This window comes from Ochotona curzoniae, unplaced genomic scaffold, assembly GCF_017591425.1.
Source record: "Ochotona curzoniae isolate NIBS_2020 unplaced genomic scaffold, NIBS_Ocur_1.0 contig_3819, whole genome shotgun sequence".
In the NCBI taxonomy this organism is placed as follows: Eukaryota; Metazoa; Chordata; class Mammalia; order Lagomorpha; family Ochotonidae; genus Ochotona; species Ochotona curzoniae.
Genome location: NW_024466004.1, coordinates 726,378 through 746,300, shown reverse-complemented (window position 1 = coordinate 746,300; position 19,923 = coordinate 726,378). Strand labels below are relative to the sequence as shown.

Below are 19,923 nucleotides of genomic sequence, written 5' to 3'. Positions count from 1 at the left end.
TAGCCACCTGTGCTTGGGGTATTCTAGGTACTTCACAAAAGGTATGGCTGAGTTCACGTGCCATTTGGATTATCTCTTGTGAGTCGCGCACCCGGGAGTCAGGCTTGCTGCTCCCATCTTGCAGGTGAGAAAGCCGAGGAGTGTCTGGAAGGCACCAGAGAGGCCCCTGCCGCGCTGCCCATTCCCGGAGCCTGGGCTTGCACAGCACTAGTAGGCAGCATGTGTTGGGATTTCTTGCTCTTTTTCAGCTCGCCCACTTTGATTTTTCGCTCGGCCGCATATTCTAGTCTGGGGCTTGTTGAATTTCATCTTGCGGGTGACCCAGTTAGCTCCTGAAGGAGTTGTCAGCTTTTCTGTCAGCAGTGTCTGTGCCCTAGAATTGGGGATTTCCAGGGTGGAGTGGGCCTCCAGGCCACGGAAACCCACTTGTGTGTTAGTAAAGGCCTTGCCGTGTGGATTGGATGTTGGGACCTTAGTTTTTCATCTTTTCAAAGCCCCTGATAGAGACCCACCCCACATATGCTGGCTACCAGCACTTGAGTGAAAATACAGAGGTCAGGGAGGCCATGGTTAATGTGTATCCTGTTCTGCTTGGAGCCTCAAGAGGGTGATGTGGTACCTGGAACTCTGGCCTCCTGGTCAGGGCAGGAAGCAGGTGGACTGAGACTGGACCCCAAACCCAGCAAGACCCCTTGGGAAGGCTGGAAGACTGGAGTTGCTGGATGGACTTTCAGAGGCCTCAGGGTTGACCTTGGTGCCTTGGAGTACCCTCCAAGTATGGTTCACTGAGGGTGGCTGGAGGCAGCTGTGTGTGGTCCTGAAGAGGATGCAGAGACGTGGCTGTAGGGGGCTTGGGAGCCTGTGGTTTCCCCGGAGGTGTGCGCCTTCAGGTTTTGGTGGGAGCTGGGCATGTGGCAGGGCAGACGGTGCGGGCGCCTTGATGTTTTAATTGAAGCCTGGAGACACGGTTGCTCTCTCTACTGTGCTGACAATGTATGAAATTAATAATTCAGCGGTGGCTGTGTTGTGCCTGCTGTCCTCACCCACAGAGACAGCCACACACACATCTATGCACACTCATGCGTACACGCCAAGCTGCCCGTGGACCAGGTGCTGCTGGCTGGATTGAAGGCAGAGCACTGCCATTTAAAAAAAATTTTTATTTATTTAGTTGAAAGGCAAAGAGACAGATTTTCCATCTACTGGTTCACTACTCAAATGGCCACTATGGCCAGAGCTGGGTCAGTTTGAAGTCAAGAGCTTCTACCAGATTTCCCGTGTGGGTGCAGAGGGCCCAGCACTTGGGCCATCTTCCACTACTTTCCCAGATGCATTTGTAGAGAGCTGGATCAGAAGTGGAGCAATTGGGACCCAATCAGGTGCCCGTAAGGGATGCTGGTGTCACAGATGGTATCTTTACTACAATGCCGACCCCAAAGCACTGCCATTTTAAAGATTTATTTATATATTTTTATTGGAAAGGCAGATTTACAGGGAGAAGGAGAAACAGAGAAAATCTTTATCTGCTTTTTCATTTCCCAATTGGCCACAATGGTTGAAACTAAACCAATTTGAAGCCAGAATTCTGGGGCTTCTTCTGGGTCTTCCATGTGGGTGCAGGGTCCCAAGGCTTTGGACCATCCTTGACTGCTTTCCCAGGTCACAAGCAGGGAGCTGAGTGGAAAGAGGAGCAACCAGGATGTGAACTGGCGCTCATAAGGGATCCTGGCATGTGCAAGGCGAGGATTTAGCACTGAGCCATTGTGCCAGACCTGAATACTACCATTTTACAAGGCGCTGCATTCCTCACCAATGGGGCTCAGTTTTCTCTGGAGAGACCTTGAGTGTAGGTCACAGAGTTTGGGACTGGCTGCTCTTGTGTGTAGCGATGAACACACTTAAAGCCCTGTTTGTCATGCAGTCAGCGTGAAATGACAGTGACGTGGAGGGAAGGTCCCTGTTAGTAAGCACCCTCCAGGCCTATGTGTTAATTAGCTCCCTTTGACCTGTCAAGTATTCATGATGCTTTGTGTTTATGCAAAGCAGGTGCAGGTGGTGGGATGTTCAAGGTGGCCAGTGGGTAAAGCTGATCATTCCTGGATGGGGCACCCCCTATATTGAGTCACTGCTCAGACGGGGGTGTTGTGTCGATGAGTCTGGGGCCCTCATAGGGAGAGAGGGGGCAGTTCTGGTAAGACGTGCAGGGTTTGCTGGGAAAGGTGGCAGGTGTCCTGCAGGTAGAGGTGGAGCCATGGCTGTGTTCTCCACAGAGAGGTGGCTGTGGTGGGAACTGTGGCATGTCTGATGGGGATGCAACAGGACTTGTGGCATGGGGGTGGACTGGGTGGCCTGTGGTGGATTTGGCAGGGGGCTTGGACCAAGGATGTGAATTTGATCCTGCAAGATTGGTCCCTGACTGGACCTGGGAGTTAGACATATTTGTTTTTGGTGTTGACTGGAGGTCAGATGCAGAATGAGGCCTGAGGTTGAGAAAATGGTGAGGCGATAGCTGGCACAGTCTACACTGGAGGTGATGGTGGCCCATGCCATTCATTCATTCACCCACTCTTCAGTAGTGGCCACATTGAGCATACACAGTGACCTACAACATGTACAAGCTTTGCCCACCTGGAGGGGAGAGAGACCACAGTGAGTGACAGTTCCAATGTGGACGGGACACTCAAGGTCAGGTATGCTGAGTGGCGCAGGAGGGGCAGTTGGGAGCCAGGGGAGGGGATGCTAGAGCATAGACCCACGTGATGTGGAAGCAGACGGATGGCTGGTAGTGTTGTTTTTGGTCAGGTATGCTGAGTGGCACGGAGGGGCAGTTGGGAGCCAGGGGAGGGGATGCTAGAGCATAGACCCATGTGATGTGGAAGCAGACGGATGGCTGGTAGTGTTGTTTTTTTCTTCTTTTGGTGAGGATGGGGATAGAGGCACAGTCATGTGAAGACCCAGAGGAAGGATGTTCTTGGTTGATCGAGGAAGAACAGAGAGAGGGCGGGGCAGGGCTGGATGGACCGCCTGCAAGGGCCTCTGGAAGGTTTCGGATGAGAACTATACCTTTAGCAAGCTGCTTTAGCAAGCTGCTCTTGCTCTGTCTTCCTCCCCCTTCTCCCCACCCTCCCAGGGCACTGTTGACCCCACAACCTGCAGAGGCTTCCCACGTCTCCTCTCCAACCGGCTGCTAGATGGACCTTGTCTGGGATCCTCTCTCAACCTCAGCGTTCCACCCCATAGTGTGGGTGCCATGACAGATACCTCCCTCACAGGGTGATTGTGACATTTGGGAGCAGGGAGTGTGTGTAGGTGGGAGGTCATTATCATGACAATTCTTCAAGCCAAAATGAATGACCCCAGAGGATGGTTTAGCACAGGCTTTCAGTAGGGATTTGGGAGCCTGTGACTGCAAAAACTGGCCCAGGTTGGAGACATAAGTGCTTTCTTCTTTTAAAAAAAATTTTAATTTTTATAGGAAAATAAAGTCAGATATACAGAAAGGAAGAGAGAGAGAGGAAGATCTCCTGTCTGTTGATTCATTCCCCAAGCAGCTGCAATGGCCAGAGCTGAGCCAATCCAAAGCCATGAGTCTAGAGCCTTTTCTGGGTCTCGCATGCAGGTGCAGAGTCCCAAGGCTTTGGGTCATCGTCGACTGATTTCTCAGGCCACAAGTAGGGAGCTAGATGGGAAGTAGGGCTTCTGGGAGTAGAATCGGCGTCATATGGGATCCTGGCATGTGCGAGGCGAGGACTTTAGCTGCTAGGCTACCGTGCAGGGTCCTGTAAGTGCTTTCAAAAGCTGCAGGGGAGGGGAATCTGGGCTGGCCCTGGGGTGGTCAGAGAGAATGAGGGGTGTGTCTGGCCTCCGAGTATGAGGCCATCACGTGCTTCATGCCCTGGGCTCCGTGGATGGGCTGAGGCCTGTCTTCCTGAAAGTCCCTCCTCAGCTTCCCCTGCTCTGCCCCCATGTCCCTTCCTGCCAAGAGGACACTGCTTGCAGCTGGAGCTGGCTGTGGTCACCAAGATGGCCTCCTGGGGAAGCTCAGGCTCCTCTTCCACGTCCAGGCCTTTCGCATCCCCATGGGGAATCCAACCTGCTGGCCCTCAAGAGGGCAGTGGAGTGCATTGACAGGTTCGGCTGCTGACCAGGTGCTGGCAGGAAGAACCAGGCAGGCACTGTGCTCTCTGAGGGGCCCCTTCTAGGGAGCCCCTGAGCTGGGTGTTGGCAGGAGTGGGGGTGTTGTGGCTGGGCCGTGGCTGCCAGTCTACTGCAGCTTGTAGAGCTGTCACAGGAGGGGGGACAGTGAGGGCCTGGTGCTTAATTTAATTCTGTGTTTTATGGCTTAATATGGAAGATGAGGGGGACAGACAGGGAGAAGTGTGATTAATTTCTAGCCGGCTTCCCATTTGTTAATTTCCTCCTGGTTCAACAGGATTACTGAAACCAATTTCAGATGCCACTCTCGGGGTGAGCATCCACCTCCCCCGCAGTTATTAGGGTGCAATCTTGGGGGTGAGGAAGGAGGCTGGCCCACTCCAGGTTCTTAGGCAGGGCCCTCTGGCTTGGTGAGGGTCTCTACGTCCCTGGAACTTTGATAATGGGGTGGGAGGAAGAGATCTGAATGACTAGGGAGTAGCAACAGGTACCCAGAACCCGGGGTGGGAAGCTGTGTCTGGGGGGGCGGACAGGGATGCCACCTCGTTCCCTAATGTCTGGTGGGGAGCAGGACACGTAGTGAGTGAGGTGGGCAGAAACACCTGGGCTGGTGCTGGGGTGCTCAGTCCTCCTGCTGCCTGCCCGTGGGTTGCCCACTGCAGGCTGGATCTCCTGCTGGCAGTCACATTGGGGCAGTTGGGAGGCCTGACTGCTTGACAGGTGGCTGGGTAGGATGGGATGGGGAATTGGATGATCTGGGCTCTGCCAAAGGCTCTGTTAACACTGCTGCCCTCTCCTTGTCTTGGCCCTGGGGAGTGTGCACCGAGGGCAGGAGGAGCTGTCTAGAAGAGATGATTGGTGACAACCATCCCATAGGGGGACACTTGCCCTAGGGTTGTGGATAAGTGAGAGCTCCTGGGAAAACGCAGCTGGGCAGGGACACAGTACAGGCAGAGACCAAGAGGCCCGGGACCAGAGGAAGCGCAGGGGCATGGACTTGCTGAGGGCGGTGGGCAGTGGGACTCACCCAGGCCAGGCTTTCCTTTGAGGGACGAGGGTTTGAGATATTTGCAGTGACGGCTCCTGGACAGGTGGGCATATGCCACATGCGCCTGTGTGTGTGCCTCTGCCGACCGAGGCCTCCTCCACCCCCAGGAGGCCAAGCAGCTGGTGGTGCGGTAAGCACTGAGTGGGGGCCAGGAGCAGGGGATGCATATAGCTCAGGGCCCAGGTTGGGCCCTATGGCTCCAGAGAAGAGACCCAGACCCCCTTGAAAGAGTCAGGGGGGTAGATTTCATTTTCATCTCAGGCTACCTGCAGCAGGAGTGGGCTGCTGTGAGACCCTGAAAGCTGCCTATTGCCTCCAATAGGGCAGTAATGGGCAGCAGTGGCCAGAGACTTTGGAGGGATGCTGGAAGCACCACCCTGTAACCCATCTCCACAAACAGTGCTGCCTCCTGGGTCACATAGGTGGGCTTGAGCAGAAACACTCTGGCTGCAGAGTTGGGGACTGCAGACTTGAGGGCACTGGGGCAGACCCGGGAGGGACTCGGGCTGGGGCTCTGTGTTCTTCCTGAATGGCCAGGGGCACCTGAGTGGCCAGCTGGGCCTGCTCTATGGGTGCCCACACAGGGAGAGCTTCTCTCCATGAAAGACTTGTCAGCTTGCATCACTGGTTGTTGGAAAGTGGTCCTGGGACAGGCAGGGCCTGTGGGCACCTCCCACCTGTCCCCTCCTTGTCTGGGGAGGATCTAGGTGAACTGGCTCTTACTTTAAGCCTGGAGGAAGGCCGGGCAGTTAGCTGGTGAAGGATTTCTGCTGAGGACAGGATGAATTGTGGGGTGTTGGGTGGAGAGGCCTGCACCCTGTCAGGATAAATATTAGCTGTTATCACAGTGTTTGTTAGGACCATCAGATGGAAACTGAGGGAGGGACTGCGACTGGTAACATGGTGAGTGGTGACAGAGCCCAGGAGCTTCATGCTGTTATGTCCTGCAGAGGTAGACATGGCAGGTAAGGGGAGCTGGGGACCTGCAGGAGCCCAGTTACCTGGGAGGAAAGGTCTTGGCCTTGCTCGGCTTGGCAGGCGTGTGTCCCCAGGAAGAGGCATTGGGGCGCCTGAGGGTTGCAGGGAAGGCCCTGCTTCTCCCCATCTTCACAGACAGTGCTTGCTGGTGGAGCAGCCATCATCATCCTCCTGTTGCACCAGCACAGTGGCCTCCCGACTGGCCTCCTGGCTGGTCCTGTTTGCCCCCAGAGCTGTTTTCTGCACGGCCTCACTTCACAGTGCCCCCAGCTCGCTGTATTCCTATCATCCTGTTCCTTGAATGTGCTGTGGGTTCTTAGCTGCTGCCCTGCTGCCTGGGCTCCTCATCCCCCAGCCTGGGTGTGGCCTGTACTTGCTCATGGTGTCAGCTCGGTGCCCTCTGCTTGGGCTGCTCCTCCTGGCTGCCCGGCCCATCTCTGGAAGCCCTTGCACATCTCAGGCCCTGTGGTTACCTGTGTGCTAGTGTGTGTGTGTGTGTGTGTGTGTGTGTGTCCTCAGTGAGAGGACTCTGTCCACTGCATTGGGCTCCCTGGGGCTGGTCTGTTCACCATTGCTCCCTGTGGCATCCTGGGACCCACCACGGTGCCACTTGGAGGACAATGTTTGGAGATAACCCAGTGAGTACATTCTGAGCATGTGCAGGGTGGGGGCCCATGGCTCCACCATGGTCTCCAGAGCCAGAAGCCCCTATTTCACAGCAGAGACCCCCCATGATGGATAGAATGCCATGGAGTGTACTCCAACATGAGTCCTTTCCTAAGTGTGCTGGCAGAGATTGGGTTAGAGCAGGGACCTCTAGTGCCTGAGGACAGCAATAGGGGGCAGCCAAGTACCAAGAGAAGCCCTGTGCAGTTACCTCCCTGCAGGCTGGACCTCACCCCAGGGCTCAGCAAGGCCAGTGTTCCTGCCCTGGCATGCGTCAGTCTGGTCTGTCCTTGTAGCCTTGGCCAAATTGCCATCATTGGCCTGTCCATTCTGGAGCCAGAACAGTGATTTTCAAACTCTTATTTCATTATTTTGCTTTGTTTATTTGTAAGGCAGAGCGATGGAGAGAGAGAAAGGCAGAGAGAAAGAGAGCTTCCACCTGTTGGTTCACCCCCAAGACGACCTGCAGTGCCCAGGGCTAGGCTAGGCTGAAGTCTGGGGCCAGGAGCATGATCCAGGTCTCCCACAATGGCGGTAGGGACCCAGCCATGTGAGCCGTCACCTGCTGTCCCTCAGGATTTGCACCAGTAGGAAGCTGGAGTTGGGTGCTGTGGCATGGGACCTGGGTGTCTTAGCCATTAGGCTTTAACTCCCTCCACTTCGAATTGTTTAGGAGCAGAAAAATTACCCCAACAGTCTCTCTGTTTTTTTTTTTTTAAGTTATATTTAAAGAAAAGCAGAGAGAAAGATCTTCCATCCAGTGACTCACTGCCCAAATTGCCTCAGGGATCAGAGCTGAGCTGATCCAAAGCCAGGAGCCAGGAGCTTCTTCTGAGTCTCCCACATGGGGACAGAGTCCCAAGGCTTTGAGCGATCTTCCACTGTCTTCCCAGGCTACACACAGGGAGCTGGATGGAAAGTAGAGCAGCTGGGATAGAATCTGCACCCATGTGGGAGTGTGGTGCTTGCAGGTGGAGGATTAACCCGTTGAGTCACTATGCTGGTTCCTCTCCATTCCCACAGTAGAATCCTTTTTTTTTTTTTTTTTAAAAATATTTATTTATTTTTATTGGAAAGTCAGATATATAGAGAGGAGGAGAGACAGAGGAAGATCTTCTGTCTACTGATGCACTCCACAAGTGGCTGCAATGGCCGGAGCTGAGCCAGTCTGAAGCCAGGAGCTGGGAGCTTTTTCTGGGTCTCTCACATGGGTGCAGGGTCCCAAGGTTTTGGGCCTTCCTTGACTGCTTTCCCAGGTCACAAGCAAGGAGCTAGATTGGAAACGGGCTGACTGCAATAGAACCAGCACTCATATGGGATCATGGCGCACACAAGGTGGGAACTTTAGCTGCTACGTTACCACACTGGTCCCACAGTAGAGTCTTAAAGAAAAATCTTGTGTGTGTGGCTCAGCCAGCTGCATCCCTGACACCCCTTATAGACTGGGCCTCCATTGGGAATTCTGGTGTTAGACACTGTCTTGAGTCTTTGCCCCTGTCCCCCTGGGACCGATGCTCCAGTGGGAGGCAGACAGCTGTCATCTGCTGGCAGGAACAGTGTGGGCAGGATCAGGCAGAGCACAGGCGAGGGGAGCGGGGTGAGGCTGGGGGCTTGAGGAGGCAGCTTGCATAGGTCCTGTGAGCCCTTGAGATGGGACCCTCCTGGGAAGAGGAGAGACAGGATCTGCCTCGGCTTTGAACCTGGTTCCTCTGGCTGCCAGGTGGGGCGGGTGTGTGTGTGTGTGTGTGTGTGTGTGTGTGGAGGGGGGAGGTGGTAAGTGTGGGAGGAGACCTGAGAAGAAGTGAGAGGCTGTTATACCAGCCCATCCAGAGGTGTTGGAGCCGTGAAGCCTGGATGGCAGTGGCAGAGGTGGGGTCTGCTCTCCAGGTGGTGCTGACAGCATTTGTTGGTAATTGAGGGGTGGGGTGGGGCGGGCCTGGAGTTGCAGAATGGGCTGTGTCCTCCTGCCCCGTCCCCCAGGTGCCACTGTGAGAATCTGGCTGGGGGCATCTGTGCCTCTGGGAGTGAGTGGGGAGAGGATAGAGTGTGGCACTGGACACTGTGGCTAGGTCGGGTAGGGGGAGCTATAGAGGAGCCAGAGGAGGGGATGGTGGGGAAGGAGCTGCGGGTCCTGTGCTCTGCAGGTGCCAGTGCCCTGCAGGCAGGTGCCATGAGGAGCAGCCCCACCCTGGTCACAGCAGGCACCCCCACACTCCTGCCAGCTTGGCTGTGCCTGCTTCATTGCACTTGCTTTCAGCCTGGCCTCTGGTTCCCCTCTCCACCAAGGCTCAGGCCCTGCTCCCCCTGTGGGAGCCCCCACAGTCCCCTGGGAGCCTCTTCCCTGCAGTTGGGCTGCCAGCCTGCCAGTGGCCTGGCTGGGATATAAATTCTGTGGAGTGATGGTGATGTGACTTTTATCGGCTCATGTGTTCAATAATGTTAATACATCCCATTATATCACATTGTATTAATACAGCACAATACATCACACACGGAGCTGCACATTAACTTGGCTTGGGAAAGCACTGGTTAGACACTGCGGTTAATTCTCTTTCAGCCTGGCCACACCCCATCACTGGTTCAGTGCTTGCCAAGTGGTCATCAGAGCACCAGGAACAGTTACAGCCACCCTCCTGGCTCTGGCGCTGCCTCCTCACCCTCCTCAGCTGTGTGCCAGCCAGAGGGCTCCTTCCTCCCTACATCCTCACCTGTGAGGGCAGCAGGGGCCATTAAACTCCCACTGAATACATGCATAAAATGAGTTTCAGGAATGGGAGGCAGGGGTGGGCCCAAGGGGTGTGTCTTGACACACATCCTGCTGCTTCCCCGGTGCTGGATGGTGAGGGCTGCGGGTAGGAGGCTGGGAGTGGGCAGGGAACGAGCTGACAGGTGTGGGAACCAGGCCAACTGGCTGTGTGGTCTTGTTTCAGCACATTCTGGATGAAGCTCTGCCATCGTGCTTGCTTCCCAAGGTTCTCTGGTGAAGCGAATAGGCCGATACACACACAGGGAGCCTGGAGCAGGGATGGTGACCGACAGTGAGGGGCCCAGCTGGTATTTGGACAGTCCTCTACCTGATGGTTCATGGGCAGCTTCACTTCCAGCTTGGCCCCTTGGGTGCCATAGTCATCCTGCCTGGTGTACATTTGGACATGGCCTGGTGCCCAGCTCCCCAGCCCTTAGGCACTGCTGTGCATGGAGAAGGCCTGGCTTGGCCATCAGACAGGCTGGGTGGCCCTGGACAAGCTCTGATTCTCTGAGGACACTATCATGTCTAGCCCTCCGGGCTCAGTCCGTGGCAGGGCTCAGTGGGTGGGAATGGCTGCTCTTTCCCCCCTCCCTTCTCCTGGCTGACCCTGCCAGGGAGACTGAACCAGTCCAGATGCTCCATGTATGCCCATTTGATGGATGAGCAGACTGAGGCTTGCTGGCAGGTGGTGTGGGCCATTGTCTCAGGCAGCTGAGTCTCACCCCTGGGGACTGGGGCTTGAACCCTCCTTGGAAAAGGAGGCAAGGAGCAGTGGCTACAGGGGCGCCCCCTTCCTAGCTCCCCACAGCATGGTTCCTTCTTGCCTAGTTTGCAACACTGTTGATCCACATCTGCTTCTGGAAATAGTGTGGTGCAGAGGTGTGGTTCTGCTTTGTTCCTGGCCTTGTGGCTGCTGCCCCTAGCTGCCCCTAGCTGCTGCCCTGCTTTGCACCTGTATCCCTTGTGAGTTCCCCTCCCCCATACTACCCAGCCTCCCTGCCATCCGGGGGTGGGGACGGATGGCTTGGCCCTGGGCGTCCAGGGAAACAGAAATGTTCAAAAGGGCAAGACAAGGGGCTGAGTAAAGGCGCCTTCCAGGGAAATATTCGCTCAAAGGCCTGTTGCCCGCGTCTGGTTCTCTGTTGGAAAACAGGATTCAGAGCAGGCCTGGAAATTCATCCGCATGCCTGCTGCTTCTGATAAGAGGCTGGCGGGCTGGCGGGCAAGCAGGCTGGGCTGAGGAGTAGAGACAAGACCAGGGCAGCCCCCTGGAGTCTTCCCACCCCCACTGGAGGCCGCAACGGGCCTGGGTGGGGAGGGAGTGGTGGAATTTGGTCTGCCTTCTGCATGTTGGGCACTGGGTGCTGCTGTGGGCAACCCATTTGCAGAGTGTACCTTGCTATAGAGAGAACATGGCCACCCACCATTCCCGTGGTCTGGGCTAGGTTAGCCTTGGTTTCTTCCCTGGCTGCTTAAGACTGATCTCAGAGGCTGTGGAGGGTCCCCTGTATTCACTGAAGACACACGAGAAAGAACCAAGTAGGAGATAGAGTATGCTCTGAAGAGGTTGGGGCAGGTGGGGGGGCAATGGGCGGGGGTGAAAGCAGAGAAGTTCTAGAAGGGAAGGAAGGAAGGAGCAGGTCACATGGGGATGTGGGCAAGGAGTGGGAAGAGCTGGGGCAGGGACCCCGAGGTAGTGTGCCCCATGTGTGCCGGGTGGTGTGGCTGCAGCTGTCCATGGTGAAGGAGAGGGCTGTGTGTGGAAATGTTAGGTGCTGGGCTGTGACAGGTGCTGGGTTGTGCTGGGAAAGGCATTGCATCAGTGCCCAGCAGGGGCTCCTCAAAGAGAGCCTGTCTGGGTTTTTCGGAAAGACAGGCACCCACCCACCTGCAATATCCCAATATTCTGGCTGCAAGAAGGTACAGACTCTTTCTGAGCTGTTTTCCTCCTGCATGATGGCAAGACAAAAAGAGGCCATCTGTGGAGCTCTGACCTGGCTGGTCAGGGAGACACTAGGGCACGGATGAAGGGGCTTCACACCCCAGCTTTGGAGACAAGTCCTGGGCCTTGAGCCCATTCTCTGAAGGCCTGGGGTGCGGTTGGAATTCCTCATTTAAAGCTCGCACCCAAAGGCCCGATGATGGAATTTCTAATTAAATCAGCTCCATCTCATCTGGGAGCTGGAGGTTTGCATATGATATGCATAAAATTAATAATTATATTTAGAAATTAGCTGCTGCTCCAAGCAGGGTCAGGCATGCCAGCCTCTGGAACTCACAGGCCCATCTCTGCCCCACCTTTGGTGGCAGAGCCAGTTGGGCCACTTGAGTCCCTGCTGCGGTGTGATGCCAGGAGAGTAAGTGTGTCGGGGAGACCCAGTGAGGAGAGAAAGTGGGGCTGGCTCCCCCTTCCTGCAGTTCTCCCTTGGTGGGAGTGGGGTGGGCAGGCTCTTGCCACTGGAGGCTCTCCCTGTGTCGCCCTCAGAGTCTCTGTGCACAACTATGGATGTGTGTGCAGACCCTCCTGTGTTGGGATGGGCTTTACATTATAGTTATGAGGGTGTGCTCCAGAGAGCAAATCCCAGCTCTGCTGAGTGACTCTGGGAAGCTGCTTATCTCTCTGTTCCCCAGTTTCAGAGGAAATGAGCCAACTGCCTTAGGTTATCCTAAGACGGAGGTGCAAGCCACTGGGAGCCACTTGGGGCAGTGCTTGGCCCTTGGGAAGTGCTAGCTTTTATGATGTGTGTGTGTGTGTGCTTGTGCACACACATGTGCATTTAATTTAGTTCGTTCCAATCCAGCCTGTGATGAGTGTGCACGACACTCCCAGGCTGTCAGTAGAGATGAGCAAGGATCATTCCGGCTTGGCCGGAGCTGGAGTGGGAGTCTGCTGGCATGGGACGGGGAAGCTGCGGAGCCTGGACACCCCCTCACCCTGAGTCTCTGTGGCCTCTGAGACTCACATCTCTCCTGGGGTGGCAGAGGGCTGGCTGCAGCCGTGGCAGTCACCATGGCAGAGGGTCTCCATTAACCCCAAGCTTGGGCCCAGAAGTAGCAGGCATCATCTGCCTGCAGCTCATTGGCCAGGGCCTGTCCTGTAACCCCGCTAAGCTAACCCCAAGTACCCAGAGTGGAGGCTGTACCTGCAATTGGGGAGGCAGAGCACAGCAGGATTGGTGGGCTCCAGGGGCCGCAGGCCATGTTAGCTGCATGCATTTGTTTGTGGTTCATCTGCTATATGATACACCAATCTTCTCACTCACTTTTTAAAACATTATTTATTGTTTAAAAGGCAGAGTTACAGAGACAGACAGAGAGATCTTTGATCTGCTGGTCCATGCTCCAAATGGCTGCTGCAGCTAGGAACTCCATCCAGGTCTCCCACATGGGTGCAGGGTCCCAAGCACTTGGAACATCCTCTGCTGCTTTCCCAGACAGATTAGGAGGGAGCTGATTGGGAATGGAGCAGCCAGCACAAGAACTGGTGCTCATATAGGAGCTTGTATCGCAGGCAGCAGCTTGTTGGTTTGTTCTTGCTTGTTTTCCTACCAGGGTATCGGTTCTACGAAGGAAGGAGTTTGCCTCTGGCAGGCCCACGATTGTGCGAAGTCTGTCATGGCTTCCCAGGAAGCCACAGCTAGGGGCATTAAGTGCTGAGTGACCAGACAGAGTCCCTGGGAGTTAAAGGCTGAGGGCAGGGCTGGCTGATGGTACTGGAGCTTACGCTGGCCAACCCAGGGCAAATGGGCACACAGCCAGGCCTCAGGGTGGCTGGGTGCTTGGGGTCGGGAGTTGGTGGCTGTCATGTGTCTGTGGGGTAGAGTGGTGGCGAGGCCAGGTCATGACAGGGTGGCCCTGAGGTGCACCCACAGGTGGCCTGAACTGGGTTCCCAGTTGGGACCCCAAGGGCATGGGGCAGGCGATGGTTGAGGGGAGGCATGGGCGGGCTGAGGTAGCCTCTCTTCCCCCACTGGAGCTTTTCCTAATCCTTCCAGAGACCACCAATTGTGCTGGCCTAGCCCTGCCTGGGTAGCTCCTGCCTGGGGTGTGCTTCCTCTCTCCCCCAGGCTGGGCTGGTTCACGTTAGTCCTCTTGGTAATCAGGTGGGGGGGAAGGGGTTGGATGTGAGGCCTCTGCAGGCCACTGCTGTTACTGTTGCCTTCTGCTCTGGAATCTTGAGGTCCCCTTCAGAGTCAGGCAGGGCTGTGGGCTGGGGCCAGCCCTGCTGCCCTTTGGGGTCTTCCAGTGCCGAACCTCTGCCGTGTGCCCTTCTGGGGCTGCCCTTCCCAGCCCCGCACCCTCTTGACCCTGAGCTTCCCTTTGCACAGCCCCGTGGCTCCTCTTCGGTCCCTGGCTCTTTGCTGGTGCTCCTTGTGCTGTGTCTCTCTGTGAGTGCTCCTGGCCTTCCTCTCCTGCAGTGTGCCTGCCACCTCCTGCTAAGCTGCCAGGGTTGCCCCTGCCAACTCCTGTTTGCAGCAGAGGCACCATTCTGGCCTCCTGTGATGTCTCTCCCTGTGCGGCCTGGAAAGACTTTCCTTGCCTGCCCAGGGAAGCTCCCATTTGTACCTTCCTGGGCAGCCCAGACTGGCCCCATCTCCTTCCCCTAGCTGGCCCCACACTCCTGGAGGCTTGCCCTCCCTGCCCAGGGCCACAGCTCTGGGAGTCTCCAGCCTGGCCCTCAGAGAGGCGCTCAGAAGCTGTCTGCAGCCTGCAGTGTGCCCAGCCCTCTTGAGACACAGACCTGCCCTAGTCCTGCTGAGGTTCAAGGAGGCCATGCGGAGGGTCTGGAAGAGGGCATTGGCAGCTGTGAGCACAGCTGCTCCTGAGCCCTGGGTCTCTGCAGTGAGCCCACGGGGAGGGGACGCCAAGGGCTGGTGGATGGGCAGAACCCGTGCAGGCTCTTCTACCTCTGCGCTTGCGCTGTGCTGCACGTTCTTGTGCAGCTTTCATGTACCTGAAAGCAACACTGCCTTTCATCTGGAAAGGAAGTGGCTGATGCTGAGAGCCAGCGTGGAGGGCAGGGAGCCAAATAGCCATTGCTGGAGCTTGCTTCCACCCATGTAGTGTTCCTGCTTGCTGGGAGACAGGGACTGCTCTGGGTGTGGGGGAGGCTGAGCTCTGCCTGCATCTGGCCTAGCCTGGGCTGGTGGCCAGGTGGGGCTCTGGGGTTCTGGGGCTTTAGTTTGTGGTGCCCCCAGAACCCCAGAGTACAGTCCCGCTGAGGTTGTGGGTATGTCCTGAGGGCTCTGAGATGTCGGGCAGCTCTCAGCCCTTGCTGCCCAGCCCTCTCCCTAGGGCTTTCCAGGATCCCTGAATTCAGTCATTCTTGGAGCCGGTGACCCAGTGCCAACTGTGGACGTCTCACTCGTGTGGGTTGCTGGCCAGGTGGGATTGGCCTGGGGACAGATCGAGGCTTGGAGCACACAGGTGCCAGGGCACATTTGCATATGCAGGCACACCTACCTACACACTTATGTGTGTGAGCTTTTGCACAGGCTATTTCCTCTGCCTGATACACTCTCCCTCTTATATCCACGCAGCTGCCTCCGCTGGGGTCTTGACTTAATGTCCAAGAAGCCCCTCTGGCTCCTTGTCTCCATTCCACTGACCTGTTTCTCAGAGCCCCTCAGGGGCAGGTGTCTGCCCTGTTGGTCCCAGAGCCAAGGTCACCTGTAGGCTGTGGTGCTCAGTGGGCATTCTTGGGGAACATGTGGATGGCTGAGACTCGGGGCATGCTCCAGTAAGTGTACACGTGTGTGTGTGCACGCACATGTATGCACATACACACAGTCGTGTTTCAGAGCTGTCGCCACTGCTGCTCGAGCCTGGAAGGAAGCTGCTTCTGTCTTTTACCATGAAAGGGGGAGAGAAGGAAAGAGGAGAAAAAGGGAAAGAGAGGAGAGAGAGGAGAAGGAGAGAAAGAGAAGAGGGAGAGAGACAAAAAGAAACAGACAGATTGGAGAGCAAGAGACGGAGAGAGAGGCCTATTCATGTGCCCCCTCCCTACCCCACACAGATAGCTCACCCCTTCTGTAAGCCTGAGGCACTCCTGGGTGCCAGCTGCGAATAACTCAGCATCACCTAGCACCTTAGAACCTGCTCCTCCACAGGTGGTGTTGCCAGTGTGCACAGAGAGTGTTGACTGATGTTGGGGTGGCACAGTCTGGGCACCTCTGCATGTCCCTCCTGGCCTGTGGCATCCCTGCAGTCAGCCCTGCTGCCTGCACTTGATGACGTGAGAGGCTGAGCAGACCTGGGTCCAAGGGTTCAGGGAGGGCTGCCTGGAGGAGGAGAGGACATTTGAGCTGGGCCTTGATGCCGAGGAAGGATCTGCATGTGTGGAGGTGAGTCCATGAACTCTGGGTAGAGAGGAGGAAAGAAAAGAGGTGTGGACCCAGTGGAGACCACCTGAACCGGACAGGTGCTGTGGGATCTCCTGGCTCTTGTCCCAGGGGTCTTGGATGTGAGTATGTTGTCCCCAGCACCGAGAGCAGTGTGGAGTGAACAGCAGGTGCATGGTGTTGGATGGTGAGAGGTGGAGCAGCTGGCGCCGGGGTGGGCATGGCTGCCTCCCTACCCTTTGGCTGCGGCTGCTGCGGCTGTGGCTGGGAGAGGAGCTCTCTGAGGAGAATGTAAATGGAGCGTCCCCTCCCTCTGTGCCGGGCTGCAGACACAGCAGAGGTGAGGAGACTTGACAGCCCCACATCTGGCCAGGTTGTGATGGTAGTCACCTGCTGGGACACCAGACAAGTCCCCCACTCTCTGGCCCCATCCACCCCTGGGACAGCCCTGCCCCACCCCTGCACTCCAGGCTGGGGCCTTGGAGAGCACATGTGGCTTGCAGCTGTCCTGACAGTGACAGTGCTGTGCCTTGGAGAGCACTGGGAATGGGACACAGGTTGTAAGGAGAGGGGATTACTTGGAGAATACCCCACCCCCAGCTTCCTGGGCTTCCCTCTGTGGGGATGGAGGAGGGGTCTGGAGGCAGGGCTGAGTGGGAAGTCTGAGCCCCTGGGGAGCTGTGGGGATGGGGTTTCCTGAGTCATCACAAGAGGGCCTGCCTGGGCATGAACCCTCACCATCCTCACTCGCAGTCCCCAGATTGAGCCAGTCTGACTGCAGTTGGGACGTCCTGTTGGAGGCACCCAGTAACTCCTGATGTGTGTGTGTGTGTGTGTGTGTGTGTGTGTGTGTGTGTGTGTGTGTGTGTGTTGTGTATGGAGTGTCTTGGAATGTGGGACTCTGCATGGTCAGCTTGGTTAGCAGACATCCTAGGAGAGGGGGCTGGATGCTGTGGGGCCAGCCTCACCCTGCTGGGAGGGACAGGGTCCTGGAGGGCAATGTCAGAATCCCTTCAGGAGCCAGAGCTGGGAATTTGGTCTTTTCCTCCAGTTAGGTGGGGCTGGGGTCCTGCAAATGCTGCGGAGTCTGTGGGGAGGGGTGGGTCTTGAGGGGAAGTTGGCGTATAGAGGCACCAGCCCCCATCAGCATCCCTCTTCCTCCCAGATCCCCCAGATCAGCTACGCCTCCACAGCCCCCGACCTGAGTGACAACAGCCGCTACGACTTCTTCTCCCGCGTGGTACCCTCGGACACATACCAGGCCCAGGCCATGGTGGACATCGTCCGCGCCCTCAAGTGGAACTACGTGTCCACGTTAGCCTCTGAGGGCAGCTATGGTGAGAGCGGCGTGGAGGCCTTCATCCAGAAGTCCCGCGAAGATGGTGAGTCGGGAGCCAGGCCGAGGAAGGCCCGGGGCTGCCTGCCGCCCCAACAGTTGCTGTGGGCCCTGCTGCCCGAGGTGGATCCCCTGTAGGCCCCAGTCTTATCGATGCACTGGAGTTTGGTCAGCCCATGGCCTTGGCACACTCCTATGGGTGGACTGCATATAGGTGGGGGTCCAAGACCATCCACATCTTGGTGGGCAGGCTGACTGCTGTCCTCCCAGGTGAAGGAAGGGAAGTGGGGAGGTGGAGACTGACCTTAGGGCAGCGAGCAGTGGACCTCTGGCCAGGCCGGTTCTCAGGCTGGGATCTTGGATTCCCAGCCCCAGAGGGTCAGAGGGGCTGACCCTGGTGGCTGGGCTTCCGTGAAGACGGGGTCACTGTAATAGGGCTGGGGGAGCTCAGCACACATGATTCCACAGCCTTAGGCACCCGTTGCTGATCTTAGGAGTCCCCCACTGTGAGGCAGCAGAGTTTACACTTGGTGAGCATGAGCAGCACCTGCAGGACCCTGGGATCTGGCCAAGGTGTAGGTAGGGTTGAAGGGCAGCGTGGCAACCTTTCAGGGTTGGGGGGGCACTCTGTGACCTGGGCTGGGGTGAGCCAAGGGGGAGCTACTCAGGGAAGCTCTGAGGCAGAGGGTGACATCCCTGCCCATGGGTCGTGGGGTTGGCGAGGTACTCTGTCTTGCCCCCCATTTCCCCTGAGGCTCTCGTCTGCCCAGCTGCCCTGGCACCCTCACTGTGGGGGATGGTGTCTGCTGGCTTCTACCTGCGTGGCCCCAGAACTCTAATTGCTTTCCTAAGGTCTGTGGAGTATTCCGAGGCCAGCCCGGGTAGCACCCTGCAGGCATAATCCTGCCATAAATCTGGGCTAAGCCCCTTTAATTGTACAGCCAAAGCTGCTCCGGTGCCCGCAGCCCAACGGAGGGGGAGGCGACATTGGCAGCGGGAAGTGGGGCAGTGCTGACGGATGTTCGTGGTCCCAGCTTCTAGCTTCTAGCTTCCAGGGCCAAACGGGGGCTGCTTGCACTTCTGGATAAGCTAGCTGGTGGCTGCCCTGGGACCCCAGATGGCAATGCCAGAGCCTGGGGCCCAGGTCACCTTTCCTCTGACTGCCCACTCATCTTTTCCTCCTCTGTTCTGCAGAGACACAGCACTCCTGGGCTGTACCACCAGCCCCTCCCCTGCTCGGCAGCCCCAAGCCTCCCCCACACAGATCTCTGCCTTTTCTGTTCAAGGTGCCATCTCTAGGGTCTTGGCATTTACCCTAAGGGACGTGGAAGCAGCACCCAGGGCCCACAACACCCTCCCTAGGTACCTGGCACCTGCTGTCCCTGGTGATCCTCTTGCTCCCGGAGGTGGGCACTGCTTCGTCATGTTGGACAGCAGAGGAGGCCGAGGCACTGAGCGGCCTGAGAGAAATAGGCCCAGGTCCTGCAGTGCGCTCCTTCCAGGTGGAGCTGGTGTGGGATCCCCGGGCTTGGACCTCTCAGCGGTTTCTGGATCCATGTCTCCTCTCTGCTGCCCCCTGCTGCCCCCTCACTGTGGGCGCATGGTCCAGTCCTGGCGCAGGTACTGGGGGAAGCAGGAGGCAGACTGCACCATGCCACACCACCCTACGCCATGCCAGCCTGGGGAGACAGATGTGCTCCAGGCCTGCAGAAAGAAGGAAGGTCTTGGGGTCATTGTTTGCATTTTCCCAGCACCTTACCAGGTGTTGCGGAGTTGGAAAAAAGAAACTTTACTCGGGATTTTAAGACATAGGCCCTTGCAACCCAGAAAAGTAGAGGGGCAGCTGCTGTGCCAGGGCCACCTTCTGAGTCCTCCATTGACACCTGTGCCAGCTGCACTGCCATCTACCCTTGCCCCTGCCCGCAATGAAATTTGGTTTGGAGGACTGTCTTTAGGCCGGGGAGAAGAAAAAGAGAGAGAAAACCACACTCGAGCTGGCCAAATTGAAATCAGAATTGAGCGGCTGGTAGAAAGAGGCCGCTGTACCTTGTAGCCTAATCCCTGTGAAAGATTAAAGATGTCTTTGGCCGTATATTGTATTGATTCGTCCTCTGAAGTATAAATCATTGGTGAGTTGCTCGGAGGAGTGCCAGGGAGGGGAAGGCGGGCACTCGACCTGCTGGGCATGCACACTTGGAGTTGCAAGAGCCAGACTGGCATGCTATCATGCCCTGACCTTCAGATGGGTATAATTCTAGCTGTTTGACAGACAAGAAAACTGAGGCAGGACAGGATAGGTCACTTTCCTGACAGCTGGGAGGGACAGGTAGTTCTGTCCTCCAGGTGGGCAGCCCATAACTGGCACCTAGGATGGTCTGGTGCTGCCCAGGCCACTGGGGCTGTCACAGGTCCCAGGTCCTGGTGATGGCTGGTGAGAGCGGGTACGTGTTTGGTTTCTGTTTTGCAGCTGAAGAGCAAGGTCACAGGAGTGGCTGTGTATGGTGAGCAGGTCAGATGCTATCCAGTAGACCTGGGCTCTGGCCGTGCCACTTCCTGGCTCTGGGGTCCTTTGTCACTCAGCCTCTCCGGGTTGTGGTCAGGAAGAAGCAGGCTTCTGGCACCTGCGGTTGGGAGCTTGGGATGCATGTTA

General features: G+C 56.7%; 1 protein-coding gene across 3 annotated transcripts in view; it reads left to right on the top strand.

The window, feature by feature from the left end:
- GRM4 (glutamate metabotropic receptor 4) overlaps nucleotides 1-19,923 on the top strand; it is a 95,256-nt gene that overhangs the window by 30,232 nt on the left and 45,101 nt on the right. For all 3 annotated transcript variants that reach the window (XM_040982941.1, XM_040982939.1, XM_040982940.1), the window contains one exon: nucleotides 17,103-17,319. In XM_040982941.1, coding sequence (XP_040838875.1) covers nucleotides 17,208-17,319 — 112 coding nt within the window. In that variant the 5' untranslated portion in view covers nucleotides 17,103-17,207. The remainder of the gene's footprint in view (nucleotides 1-17,102; nucleotides 17,320-19,923) is intronic.